The 15145-nt window shown below is 36.9% G+C and overlaps 1 protein-coding gene across 1 annotated transcript; it reads left to right on the forward strand.

The window, feature by feature from the left end:
- Window positions 1-448: 448 nt before the first annotated feature.
- LOC108715693 (pancreatic alpha-amylase) lies at window positions 449-12462 on the forward strand. Its single transcript, XM_018261085.2, has 10 exons — window positions 449-694; window positions 2708-2854; window positions 4979-5176; window positions 6675-6905; window positions 8025-8158; window positions 8240-8362; window positions 9783-9882; window positions 11082-11203; window positions 11283-11408; window positions 12206-12462. Exons 1-10 carry the CDS (start codon window positions 485-487, stop codon window positions 12393-12395), a joined length of 1581 nt encoding a protein of 526 aa, XP_018116574.1. The 5' UTR covers window positions 449-484; the 3' UTR covers window positions 12396-12462.
- The last annotated feature ends 2683 nt before the right edge of the window (window positions 12463-15145 follow it).

Consider the following 15145-nt stretch of genomic DNA (forward strand, 5'->3'; position numbering starts at 1 on the left):
AGGCATCACTGTAGGAACCCAAAGATCTTGAAAACTTTCTAGACGAGAGCGATATGGAGATTCCATTTCTGTCTTTTCCAGTCATTGAAGCAGAGTTACATTTTTTGTATGTCTAAGGGAGTTATTTATGAAAGTCCGAATTTATCTCAATATTTTCTGCTACAAACACAAATCAAATCCACTCTGGGTTTTCACGCTTATTTATTATTACATTTTCCTGATAATTTGCTTTGCGGGAAAAAAATTAGATTTTCACTAATTTATCCAACTTTTTATCCGATTTTTTTGTAATTTTCACCCAAAAACTCGGGGTACCCGGAACCCAGCGCAAATCAAAAAATCATTGGGACTTCTACCATGAAACAAAAAGGCTGTAATGGTACATAAAAGTAGACTGTGAATGTCTGATTGCACTATCTACTGGTTATGATGTAGATTATAAGAGCAATGATCCAGGTGCCACTGTCTGCTCCTCCTTCAGTCCATGGAATATAAAGTGCAAACTGGGACAGAAAAGTATTGCAAAATGAAGCTGCTGTTTTTTCTGGTGGTTGTCAGACTTTGCTCTGGACAGTATGATCCGAATGTTAAGCCTGGCAAAACTTCTATTGTCCATCTGTTTGAATGGCGCTGGGAGGACATTGCTGAAGAATGTGAAAGATATTTGGGGCCCACTGGAGTTGGTGGTGTCCAGGTAAGGAAATTCTATGTAGATGGGGGGGGGGTGTTATAAAACATATAAAAGAAAATTAAATGGAATTTTTAATTATTAACTGTATGTCAATGTCTTACTGCAAAATGTGAAACCTGTATGTTAGATAAGAGTTACAAATCTGAATATTTAAAATGTGGTATTTATTATGAGTATTTAGACTCGTGGTACTGTAGCTTGTAGTTTGAAGCAATTCTGTATGTAGGTGGCTTTAGTCCTAGTACTATTGTTGAGTGGGAGTTAATGGCAGTAAAGTACAAACCCAAAATAATGTAGCTACAGGAGCCCGCTGATGCTTAAAATGATAAATAAACATTGGAAAGAAACAAAATACATACAATATATATATATATATATATATATAATATATATATATATATATATATATATATATATATATATATATATATATATATATATATATAAATAAATTAAATTTAAGATAATATCAAGCATATCATCCTGATATATGGAAAGCTATATGGTAGAATTCCTGTAAGGTGTTCATATTAAATTAAGAATATCATCTTCAGCAATAAAGATGCTATCATCATTACACCTTTTATTTCAAAAGTGTTTCACTGTTACTTTGTAGCCTGTATACCTTGGCTGACATGCTACAACACATTAACCTGGTACTTAACACCATGGGGCAGATTTATCAAGGGTCAAATTTCGAAGGAATGGGAGTTTTTTTGAACTTCCATAACTTCGAAATTCAAATTAAAAAAGACCAATCGAAACTTATCAAAAAATGTAAGGTTTTTTTTTTTTTGGGTGAATAGGTCCGATTTGAAGTAACTGTGCATTTGATCGAATTAGATTCCAAGTTTTTCCAAAGTCCACCATTTAACTCTAAATAGGTTCTAGGAGGTCCCCCATAGTCTAAAACAGCAATTTGGCAGGTTTTAGATGGCGATTGGTCGAAGTCGATACATTTCGATATTGGAATTCTAGAATTTTTTATCAAATTTGAATTGAATTTGGACTATTCCCTAGTCGAAGTACACAATAATTAGCTCGAAATTCGATTTTTTTCTTTAATTCAAATTTTTACTTCAACCTTCGATAAATCTGCCCCTATAAGTACATGTAGTAGCAGACACAAAATTCATTCATTGAAGGAGTGTTCACCGTTACTTTTAGTATGTTATAGAATGGCTAATTCTAATCAACTTTTCAATTGGTTGTCATTATTCATTTTTTGTAGTTTTTGAAATGCTTTCTAGCTTTCAAATGGGGTCACTGATCCTAGCAACCAGATTGCTGAAACTGCAAACTAGAGAACTACTGAATAAAAAGCGAAATAACTCTAAAACCACAAATAATAGAAAATGAAAAGCAATTGCAAATTGTCTCAGAATATCACTCTCTGCATCATACTAAAGGTTAACTCAAAGGTGGACAACGCCTTTAACGAGAATAGGCTCTCCCATTCTGTGGAATTGCCAGATCTTATAAACGTAATTTTTTACAAATGTTTTTTATCTATATTTTTAATGGAACTATCTAATTAGAGAAGTATGCCACATGCTTTAAGTTAACCTTTAGTATGTTATAGAATGGCCATTTCTAAGCAACTTTTTAATTGGTCTTTATTATTTATTTCTTATAGTTTTTTTTAATGATTTGCCTTTTTCTTTCTCTCCAGCTTTCAAATGGGGGTCACTGAAATCATCTAAGAAAGAAATGCTCTTTACAGCTACAAATGTATTGTTCTTGCAACTTTTTATTACTCATCTTTTTATTCAAGCCTTTCATATTCCAGTCTTTTATTCAAATCAGTGCATGGCTGCTAGGGCAATTTGAGCCCCAACAACTGCTGAAGTTGCTGAAGAGCTGTTGAATAAAAAGCTAAATAACTCAAAAACCACAAATAATAAAAGATGAAAACCATTAGTAAATTGTCTCACAATATAACATCCTACATCATACTAAATGTTAACTCAAAGGTGATCAACCCCTTTAAAAAACTGATTTAATAAATTTTTTTAGATCTCTCCACCAAATGAAAATCTGGTGATTACAAAACCCGGGAGACCATGGTATGAAAGATATCAGCCTATCAGCTATCAGCTTTGCACACGATCTGGCAATGAAGAGCAATTCATAGACATGGTGAACAGGTGCAATAATGTCGGGGTGTGTAAGTTTTGTTTTTAAAGGAGAACTAAACCCTAAAAATTAATAGGGCTAAAAATGCCATATTTTATATACTGAACTTATTGCATTGGCCTAAAGTTTCAGCTTGTCAATAGCAGCAATTATCCAGGACTTTAAACTTGTCACAGGAGGTCACCATCTTGGAAAGTGTCTGCGACACTCACATGCTTAGTGGGCTCTGAGCAGCTGTTAAAGTGGACCTGTCACCCAGACACAAAAATCTGTATAATAAAAGTCCTTTTCAAATTAAACATGAAATCCAATTTCTATTTTTTATTAAAGCATTCTTAGCTGTTGTAAGCTCATTTAAAAATCTCAGCTGTCAATCAAATATTGTCTGCCACTCCTCTATGCCAGTTTCACTTTCCATTCAGCACTTCCTACATGTCACTGCTCTCCACACATTCCCCCGTTCTCTTTACCGTTTAATTGTGTAGCAAGTACATGGGGATGGACATCAGGTCCCACATTCTGGTGCACAAACAAGATTCTGAGATGATACAAGGCTTGCCTTAATAACACTGTCCACAAAATGGCTGCTTTCTGCTTGTTATAATTATGAATCCCCAGACTGAAGGAAACAAGATTCAAATAATTTATATAGTGTAATTTAAGTTCATTTTGCTTGACTAATGTGATAAAATAGGATTTGGATCTTTTTTTTGGGTGACGGGTCCCCTTTAAGAAGCTAAGCCTAGGGGTTGTCTCAAATAATCAAGCAGAAAATGAGGTTTCTCTGTAATATAAGATGATGCTACAGGGCTGATTATTAAATTCTGATGCTAATAGCACTGGTTTCTGTGCTGCCATGTAGTAATTATCTGTATTATTTACTAATCAGCCTTATATTGTGACATTTATATTCTATGTGTACTGTATATTGTGAGTGGGTCCCTAAGCTCAGTAAGTGACAGCAAAAGAGAGGGAGCTACTGGGGCATCTTTGGAGGCACAGATCTTTACTGCTAAAGGGCTGTGGTTGCCTTAGGCTGGTACAGAAGCACAAAACATAATGTGCAACATTTCTAGCTACTAGTGATGGGTGAAACTCGCGAAACGGGCGAAAAATTTGCGTATTTTGCTGCTGGCGACAATTCACTGGCGTCAAAATGGGCGCCGGTGCCCATTAAAGTCAATAGGCGTCCGTTAATCGTCACTGCCGAATTTTCGCTGCAAATTCGGTAATTTATTCGTCGCCAGCGAAAATTTGTGCCTGCCGAATAAATTCACCCATCACTACTAGCTACTTCTTTAGTTTAACTTTCCTTGTCCTTTAATGTACAGTGTAACTATTTTGAGGCAGTCTTTGCCTGTGCTCTTTCCAAATGCACTTTTTAAAATTATTACAGGTAGATTTACAGATTTAATGGATGATACAGCTGTTTACAACAGAACAAAATGTCTTTTAATTCCCCTGATGATCCAGTTTTCAGTTCCTCTTTGGGTATATCAAAAAATACATCTTGAGACCCCTGTCACACATAGGGGCAGATTTATCAAGGATCAAAATGTATTAAAAAATCTGAATTTTTTAAATTCAGGTGAATAGGATCGACCTGCAAACTCGAATCAAATTCTAATTAGGTTCAAGTTTTTTCACCAAAATGTTTTTTTTTTTTTAAATGTTTTTGAAAAATTATGTTTTATTTTTTTTCTTCAAAAGTCCACCAAACGACTCCAAATTGATTGTAGGAGGTCCCCCATAGGCTAAAACACCAATTTGGCTGGTTTTAGATGGCAAATATTCAAATTCAAATTCTTAAAAGGACAGTACATGATAAATTTAGAATTTTTTTTTAAACTCGAATTGAATTTGGACTTTTCCCTAGTCGAATTACATTAAAATAAACTCGAATTTAAAAATTAGAATTTTCAATTCAACCCTTGATAAATATGCCCCATAGTGTTCCTCTGCTAGCAGAAAACATGCCCATTTCACCAGATAATGCTGCATTTGTGCAGTAACTGACTTAAATACAATCCCTTGTCACTGTACACACTGGCTAGATTTCTCCTTTAATAAAGTGATAAGCTACTAATATGGCAGAAACATACAATTCTTTGAAAAGCATATCCAAATATCCTGATCCTGATTTTGTTTTAGGTTCACATTTATGTGGATGCAGTTATAAACCACATGACAGGATATGGGGCTGGGTCTGGAAACAGTTCCACGTGTGGCAGCTACTTCAATTCAGGAGCAAGAGACTTTCCAGCTGTCCCATACTCATTCCTGGATTTTAATGACAACAAATGCAAATCTCACAATGGCAATATAGAAAATTACAATGACCCCTATGAGGTATGATCTCCATTAAAATGCTAAATTAATCATTATTTTTGAATTTTCAGGAATAGATTCCAGTCACTCATTGGCCAATCATTTTATTAAAGGGGAACTATTGTGAAGTTAATAATTGAAAGAAAAAAAAATAGAAAATAGAAATTTGGAAAGAGAGATCCATTGTTCTCAACCGGTGACCGCAAAAAATAACAGATAGGACCTCATAGATATGTTAATCTCTGTTGGCAGTATTCTGCAACGTAAGAATGTGGTATAACTTTGTGGAATCTTTTTAAAAGATTATTGCAGTTAACCAATAAATTCTCAAAAGTTCTATTTACAAACTTAAGAAAGTTAATAGATCTGTGGAGTATCATTTTGGTACATTTTGCATGGATTTTCTCTTCTCCAAATGAGAAATGTGAGTATTCTTTTCAAAAGAATATTAAACGTTAACAAAAAAGTGGAATAACCTTTTATTACTGTCTGCCTCATGAATGTCTTTCTATATCTAGTTAGATGATGGAATAATTGTGGACCTATGCACATTGTAAGCAAGTACTTCCCTACCGCATTGTTTAAAAATAGTGATGGGCAAATCTGACTCATCTCACTTTTTCAAAAATTTGCGAAACTGCAAAAAAAAATAATCGCCAAAAGCATTGACGTCAATGGTAGTTTTCTTCACACAACAATTTTTCAAAACGCAAATTTTTTTTTTATACTATCCATTATAGTCTATGGCCATTTTTTTTCTCCGCGAAACAAGGCAAAATATTTTGCTCATACCTTTTCACAAAGCCACTCAAGCTTCAGAGCAAAAACACAGATAATAATTGACATTGATCCATGTAATCCCAGTTAACCGCAAATTACACAGCTCATGAACTAATACATCAACTTTCACCTTTCCTTTGACTTCAATGCATTTCACCCAAACACCTAGTCAGGAGTCCATGTGTGAGTGCTGTAAGGAGCTGCATAATTATGTCAGCAGTACTGTATAACATATTCAATAGAGCATATAGGCATAAGTTATTGTAGAGAGGTACCAGTAAAATAGTGTGGGAAAACTGTAATTAAAGGACCTTTAACTGAATTAAAATTTTATAGCCACCCAAAGTTAAAGGAGCAAAATATAGTTATAATTACTGTATGTATCAACACAAGTGTTTCTTGGACAAAGTCTAATGCTTTCCAAAAACTAGAAATGGTTAGATCATGATATGATAAATAATAAAATTCATCTGAACCCTGTAATTAAGAACAAGCACACAATCAAGGTGTGGGGACTCAGTTGCCTCTTCCTTTTTTACCTTCCCAGTCGAGAAGTTTTTTAAATGTATAAACAATGTCAATAGATGAACTAGATTTATGGCTCCTGTTTTGCCCGTATTTGCATACAAACTTTTTCAAAAATGTATACAGTGCTGCAGATAACAGAGGACTCAGAATCCAGTAATTTAATACATCTGGGTGGCATAGACACCTCTTATATTTTTGCAATGCTTCCCAGGTCAGAGACTGTCAGCTCCTGGGCCTCCTGGATCTTGCTTTACAAAAGGATTATGTTCGTGGAAAGATCGCTGACTACATGAATTACCTGATCAATATTGGGGTGGCTGGATTTCGTCTTGATGCTTCTAAGCACATGTGGCCCGGAGATATCAAAGACATTCTCAACAGGCTTGACGACCTAAATACAACATGGTTTTCTAATGGCACTCGGCCTTTCATTTATCAAGAGGTGAGAAGCATATTTGGTTTGTTTCAGGATGAAATAACAAAAATACTTCATTTGTATACTTATGTAAGACTTCTGATTTCATAGAACGAAAACACTTGAATAATGTCAAGTTTTAGAGCAATTATCTGCACTGGTTAAGGATCAAAATCGTGACAAGAAACAAAATGATCTTGTGATCTCGAAAGGCAAATTTCTATAAGAGACTCCCAACAGGATGCAGTTGGGCACCCAAATAAAACATTTAAAAGTGTTCTTCTCTGACCATGTTCTACGAGTTATAAACCGTTGGGATAGAATTTAGAGTATTTTGCAATAAAAAATTGTAGATTTTCTAGTATCAATCCTAATCCATTGTAAGTAAATTGTGCCTTCAAATGAGCATCAGAAGCTCAATACATATGAACTACATAAAATTACATATTTACATCTTCTGTTGATTTGGCTTTATTGGTTTTTTTTTTATGAATTTCATTATCTTGAAGATGAAGGAAAGCTACTGAGGATGATTATTGGCAATAGATTAGCCACAATAGTGCAAGCTAGAACACTATATTTATTCTGTAGAATGCTTAAACAGCTCGAGAAGTTCTATCTGGTTGTTTAGGATATCAGCTGCCATATTAGCTTTGTGTGACATCACTTCCTGCCTAAATCTCTTCCTGCTCACTCATAGCTCTGGGTTCAGATTACAGCTGGGAGGGGAGGAGGGAGGGGGGAAAAGAGAGGGGGAGAGAGGAGCAAACTGAGCATGCTCATGCCGTGACCTGGAGGTTTATGCTGAAAACAGGAAGTCTGATACAGAAGCCCATGTGTACACAATAGAAGCAAAGAAATGTGGTGTTTATTTTGACAGAGGACTCAGAGCAGCATTAACTTGAGGCTTTACTGGTGTATTTATATAGACCTTTCTGAAAAAGTTTGCTTGGTTTTAACCTTTCCTTCTCTTTTAACAACAATAATGTGTTCTGGAAGTTAAATGTTAAAAAGTAGTGACTTCCTGTATGAGCTTTTGACAAAATATAAAGTTAGAATATATATCATTATACAGTAATATCTGGAACCATTGGACTATGAATAACTGCTTAACTGTAAATCATTGAATATTTTTCTTGCAATCAGGTGATTGACCTGGGAGGAGAAGGCATTTCAACAAGTGACTATTTTTGGAATGGTCGTGTTACAGAATTCAAATATGGAGTCAAACTTGGGACAGTCATTCGTAGATGGAATGGAGAAAAGATGGCCTACCTCAGGTTAAGTCAGCAAATATTTGGATACAAGATATATTTATGTAATTAAATGAATATACCATCCCAGCTCTTATGTTATTATAGGAACTGGGGAGAAGGTTGGGGGTTTATGCCCAATGACAAAGCCTTGGTATTTGTCGACAATCATGACAATCAGAGAGGACACGGTGCTGGGGGATCATCTATAATTACGTTTTTTGACTCTTGGTAAGTAGACTATACATATATAATACATATAACTTTGCATTCCCAGAACCTACAGTTCTTTGCCAGGACAGGTGCATTGCTGCCTACTTTCTGAATAAAACTAAGCACCAAAGTACCAAAATCTTAGCACCTTTATTACCTGATTTACATAAAGAAGGGTTATGAATATGCCCAGGTCTCCCATGCAGTCCATAGATGTTTCTCACTATCCAAGGAGTTATTGGGGTATTAAAAACATTGAAATCTTCTATAAGCAAAAGTCCTTGTGCTTGTTAGAAAGGAAATAACACTATGGGGCAGATTCAATAAGGGTGAAGTGGAAAACGCTAGTGACTTTTGACCCGCATTGCCACCTGCATAGACATTGCCAATTTACTAACAGGTGAAGGCACCAATTCACTAACGAACGGGACCGTCGCTAGCGTTCATTCAATCTCTATCGCCAGGTGACTTTTCGCTCTGGTGAATGATTGTTACCCTGCAAAGTACGGATTTTACTGAACGTTACCTCTTTCGCCAGAGTTGACTTTGACCAGGCAAAGTTGTAAAAAAAAGCTAGATCTTCCTCAATCTTCTGTCACTTACATCATATCCTGTTTGTCAAAAATGCATTAAAGTTCTAAAGACGCTGACGACTTTTCCTTTTTTTTTTTTTCCGGGATTGACTTTCTTTTTTGGGTAACCACACATTTTACAACATATGGAACATTATTTTACAGTGGGCTCATGTGTAGGGCATTATTTTAACTCTCTTGTCTTTATTAAAGTTCCTTGGACATGTGTAATAAAAAGTGGTAACTTCAAGCATTTTCACCAAAATTTATAATAAAGACCTCTATACAACTTTACAAATGCTAGCACACCTTCGCTATGAAATGCTCGCACAAAGTAAGGCTAGCAAAAAGTCACCAGCTTTCGGCGCCCAGGGCGCAACTTTGCAAATTAGTGAATTAGCGTAGTGGTAGCGAATTTGAACCTGGCTAATGGAGCGATGTGTGCAAAGCAGTTGCTGGCGACAATTCACCCTTTAGTAAATCTGCCCCTATGAAGTTCAGTGAATAGCCGCAAATTACTCCTTGAGAATTTCCCTTCTTAACTATACCAAATACACGTAGAAATGCCGACAGATCGCCCCAATGCATTTTAACTGGCCATAAAGCTATGGGACCCTGAAGTTCATGTAAACTAATATTTTGCTTTTAAGATCTGTCTGCATAGTTAGTTCAGCAAACAAAATACTATGAAGTACAGATATAATAATAAACTGATGGAATTGAGAGGTACATAATGAACTCTCTCTGCAAGTACAGTTTTGTCTGCGAACAGTTCAAGTCTCCCTTCTTACATCAATCCCAATCTCCAATAAAGTCGAATTTTCAGTAGAGTAGTTTGAACTTAAAATGTTTCCTTTTATTTCCAGTCTGTACAAAATGGCAATGGGCTTTATGCTAGCTCATCCTTATGGCTTTCCACGCGTCATGTCAAGTTATCACTGGCCTCGACATTTTGTAGATGGAAAGGTAAGATTAACACTTTGCACACTTTTGCACTTATTTCAGAAGGCCCAGTGGTGCTAAGCTTATAATCTAAAGGAGGTATGTTGACACAATGATGTTTTATTCAAAGAAGCCACCAAAGACTAGCCCATCAGCGGTGTATGGACTGCCTGCTCATCTAATTCATTTACTAGAATAGAACTACAGGGTACAGTGGGCCAAATTCACTAAGATTCGTAGTTGCGCCAGGCACAACTTCGACGCGATTCGCCACACTTCGCCAGGCATAGTTTCGCCAGCGCTCCGCAAATTCACTAAAATCCGAAGTTGCGCACAGGGGTAGCGTAAGGTTGCGAAGTTGTGCTAGCGTTGATTCGCTAAGCGAAGCGAAGTTACGCTAGCGATGGTTAATTTGCATACGGCGCCAAATTCAAATTTCAATGGAGGAATACGTAGAATCACTACAAATGCCTGGGAAACCTTCAAAACATCAAATAAAATGTTTATTTTGCCCTACACATGTGTCCACTGTATAGTTAAGTTGCCATGAGTTAGGAAATGTAGGGGGGAAGGAGGGGAGCCCCAAAAATTTTTTCGATCTTTTTCAGCCTATCACCCATAATATAGAAAAAACGCCAGCGTTTTTTGGGACTTAGAAAAAATTTGAACTTTTTTTGAAGCAATCCCTATCTACTCTATTGCGCTTCGCCTGGTCTGAGGTGGCGACGGAAGTCTAGCGTAAAAGGTAGCGTTCAGTGAATTTGCGTAGTTACGTCCGTAGCGAAAATTTGCCAGGCGTAAGGGTGCGAAGTAACACTAGCGAATTTACGCCAGCGTTCGTTAGTGAATTTGCGAAGTAACGAAAATGCCCAACGCTAGCGAATTGACGCTAGCGTTAGGCGCTTCGGCGCTTAGTGAATTTGCCCCTGTATGTTGAGGTGCTGATACAGCATTGTATAGTGGATGCAGTTTCATTTTGTTTTAGCTGTTGTATTTATGCACATATAGACCAGGGATAATTTCAGTTGGTTGCAAATGGTCAGATTCAATGCTGTCTGTTGTGTCCAAGTGTCAGCATAGTGGTCAGTGTACTGGTCTCTGGGCTTATTTGCAGTACACTACTGATGTGTGGGGCCAGTTTCCTTGCACCACATTACTGGCTATATGTATGCTATTTCTCTTTATATACATACATATAAAGTTTACATTTTTTATCCTTCCAGGATATAAACAATTGGATGGGGCCTCCTAGCAATCCTGATGGATCCACCCAACCTGTCACTATTAAAGTTGATACAACCTGCGGTAACAACTGGGTGTGTGAGCACAGATGGCGCCAGATAAAGTAAGGCCATTTTTTTTTTTTTTGAATGTGAAGCTTTAACATCCAATAAAATGTTACCTTAAAACTATTGACTTTTTAGGAACATGGTTATATTCCGGAATGTGGTTGATGGTCAGGCTTTCATTAACTGGTGGGACAATGGAAATAACCAGATTGCTTTTGGCCGTGGTGATAAAGGGTTTATAGTCTTCAATAACGATGACTGGTAAGTGGCCTATATGCACATGGATACATAAAGGAGATATCTGCCTTAGGTTGTAGTTTATGATTGTATCATAATTGATTTATCTATCAGTCTGGGGGAGATATTAGCAACTAACTAGGGCAGTATTTAAATATAGAACTCGAGGGCCCATGGCTTTTGAAACAGTTTTAGGGGGTAGTCCATTGGCTCATTACCTTTCTCCCACCTTTACAATATGCCTTTACTTCATCCCCATTCCCCATTGTAATGTTGCCACCTTTTCTGAGAAATTTATTGCCTTCCTTTCTATGTTATTTTTCATATTAATAACATTGGCATCCATACAGCCAGTGGACTGGAAAATACAGCCCAGGTGGCACATCTTCCTTATTTTGATGCTAGCTACTCCACCTCCTGACACTCACTAGCATATAATGGAAAATGTCACAGGTGAAAAGGCATGCCAGCAAATATTAAGGCCTCTAATATTTTAGCGTTAAATGGCTTCTTATCACATGAGTTTCAATAAACCTTTAAAACCCAGGTGGGCAAAGTGACTATACTAAAAAAATATGCTGTCTTGGTACATGTAATTTAGCTCAGTTACTGTTCTTTGTTTTCCTTTCTTTGTTTTTATGCTACATTTAGAAATTCAGATAACAGACCATACACTGCAAATCACTGCCCTTTTCAATAATCTGTAAAATAAACGTCAAGGAACTTGTACAGTATGCATTTTACAAACCATTCTGATTATTCTGTTACATGATTAAATCATTTCTATGAAATATATTCACTTACATTTTACCTGTCTATAGGAACATGGATGTCACACTGAATACTGGCCTACCTCCTGGAACCTACTGTGATGTAATTTCAGGGCAGAAAGAAGACACAATTTGCTCTGGCAAGGAGATCACTGTGAACAATGACAGAACTGCTCACTTCCAAATCAGTAACACTGCAGAAGATCCATTTGTTGCAATTCATGTGAATGCCAAGTTATGAGTTGTACATCATTCTAACGAACATTAAATATGCATTTAAATCTTTAAATAAAGTGATTAAACAGAAATGCATAAATGTTGGGTGTTTGGCCACCCCCTGGTGCCAAGGTGGTACATCACATAATTCTTACCGATGCAGGTCCTGAGTCCCCTTTGCTAAGTGAAAGGTACTGGGAAACTCCTCTCTGGCAGTGCCTCCACCTAATGGGATCCCGGAATACACCTGAGGATAGTCCCATTAGGAAACAAATCAATCACACACTTAATTATATAAAAATTTAAAATGTATACAAAGAAGTGCAATTTTAAGGTGAAGTAAACTGTAACATTATACACATAAATGCATGACCCACTACCCTAGGAACCTGTAGCAGTCCAGTCCTGGCAATTCCCTGCCAGGAAAAGTCCCTCACCTCCATTTTGGCAGCCCAAGAGTAAAAAAAAAAAGTCAGAATTTTTCGAAATCCCCGAAATCATCGGCTATCGCTACGGACAGCAGCGCAGGCACTGGGACCTTCCCCATTGACTTATACAGGACCCCGAGAGCTTTGAGGTGCTGGATTTTTGGATTTGAATTTTTCAGACCATTGGACTTTAATATATCCCGAAAAATCCAATTTGTTTGGATTTTGGATTTTTGGAACTTGATTAATAACCCCCTTTATGTACACATAATGTGAACACAGGGTTTAGAAGACCTGTTAGTTTGGGTACGATGTGAGGCAAGGTGTAGGGGTAGTCCATCATTAACGCACAAGTAAGTGGAAGTGGGGGGAAACCTCTTGGAAGGTGACCATTCAAGGAATCTTCCCTGTAAAGAAATTATACAATGGGTGAGGGCTGAAACTTAAAACTATAATGGAAGGTGTGATCTTGACCCTGACAACTTGAATGCAGGCAAGAAGGTGCCTTAAGTTGCTTCTATGCATGTTAGCCCATAGTAGTTGTCTATCTTTGTGATAGAAGACTCCTGCAATGTAAGTATATGAACCACCATGGGGAGGATACTGGAAAGAATGTAAACTCATCAACTTATCCTACAAGTAGTGTGATGTTTACCTGGAGCATTTGTTATTTCTTTCCCTATTTGAAGCACAATTCATCAGGGAATTATATTGACCCTCTAAGGCAGTTGTCCTGAAATTATGGTGGTGGCTAGTGACTGAATTCTTGTTTACAGTCATTCATATCACTGGAACTAAAGGAAAATATGACTATGTTTTCATAGATCTGTTACAAAGGCTTGGGAATGATTTAAAGGATGCCCCCTTTGCCACTTTATGTACTTACAGACCAATTGTTTCTTTTGAATATAGAAATACATGGGGCACATAATCTTGTGACATACTGTATAAGAATGACAGGAATGACTTTCAATGCTCTGAACAAGTATTGCTTGGGTGCATGAGTGGATGGCCCAAAAATGCATGCTATGAAAATGTGATTCCTTTACATATTATAGCAATACCTGTTCCTTAGTTGGATTTTCAACAAATGAAAGTGCAGCAGTCCGTATCTTTTCCACTTTAAACATGACCTCTGGCTTCAATGAATATTTGCTTGGTTAATGATTAAAATCGAATCTACCTGTGCTGTTTTCTGAACAGGAATGCACTACAATTATACAATTCATAATTGGTGTTTTAAATAAAATATTTATGTAGAGTCAACTACTTTCTCTTTGTGTGGTTCTAAAAATACAAATTTCAGCTGAAACATATTTTAGCTTTATATTCAGAGAGCAAAATTGTGGAGCAATAAGATTTATGCCTTTATTTATATTAATGACTATTTTTTTTCTGAAAGTCATACAGACAAACTTGACCCATCCAGCTGAGGACATAGCCAGGAAATATTATTCATCTATCACAGCAACTCAGAGAATATACATATTATGCTATTCTGCATGGCAGGCAATAAGAGAGGCATAAAGGAATTCACAACTGGGTACTTACATACCATTAATACAAATATAATGGAAAAGAAAATGAGAGATATACCACTATGTCTGCTGCCTACATATAGCATGAAGAAAGACATGAATAGAAAACTGGCTACTGGATCATGTGCAAAGGGTGCCTGTCAATAGTACATTGGTGCTTGGAGTAGAATTGAAGTGGGGGGTGCATATATTTGTAGGAAGAGAGGCTTATTCTTCCTCTTTGCAGACAATTGGTAATCTAGAACGTGCCATGCAATTTTGATTTCCTGTGCACAAATGGGATATTATTAGAGAGGGCCCAGAGAAGGGGCGACTAAGCTGGTAAAGCATATGGAAAGTTTGAGCCATGAAGAATGACTGGCCAAGTTGGGGATGTTTACACTGGAGAAGAGGTGCATAATAGTGATGGGCGAATTTATTCGCTGAGAATTCCTATGATTCGCCGCCGGCAAATAAATTAGCGAAACCACCACAAAAATTTGCTGGCGTAAAAAAATGGATGCCCGCGTCCGTTTTTTGGACGCCGGAACAAAAAAACAGATGCCGGCATCAAAAATGGATGCCGGCATCAAAAACAGATGCTGGCATCAGAAATGGAAGCCGGCGACAAAAACGAGACACCGGCGTCGTTTTGCAAATTTTTTGCCTTTTTTTGATTTCGTGGGAAATTCACAAATTTTTCGGCAAAGTGAAACACCCCAAATTCTCCCATCACTATTGCATGAATATTTAAGGGGACCAAAAAATAAACTCTATTGTTTTATTTATTAGTGAGTAAATAATTGGTCACAAGGACATCCATTCTGATT

The sequence above is a fragment of the Xenopus laevis genome, chromosome 4S (genome assembly GCF_017654675.1).
Source record: "Xenopus laevis strain J_2021 chromosome 4S, Xenopus_laevis_v10.1, whole genome shotgun sequence".
In the NCBI taxonomy this organism is placed as follows: Eukaryota; Metazoa; Chordata; class Amphibia; order Anura; family Pipidae; genus Xenopus; species Xenopus laevis.

Coding starts and splice junctions, on each gene's coding strand:
- LOC108715693 (XM_018261085.2), top strand. CDS start 485: ATGGAATATAAAGTGCAAACTGGGACAGAAAAGTATTGCAAAATGAAG. Junction 2,855..4,978: donor ACAGGTGCAATAATGTCGGG/GTGTGTAAGTTT, acceptor ATTTTGTTTTAG/GTTCACATTTATGTGGATGC. Junction 11,204..11,282: donor CACAGATGGCGCCAGATAAA/GTAAGGCCATTT, acceptor TTGACTTTTTAG/GAACATGGTTATATTCCGGA.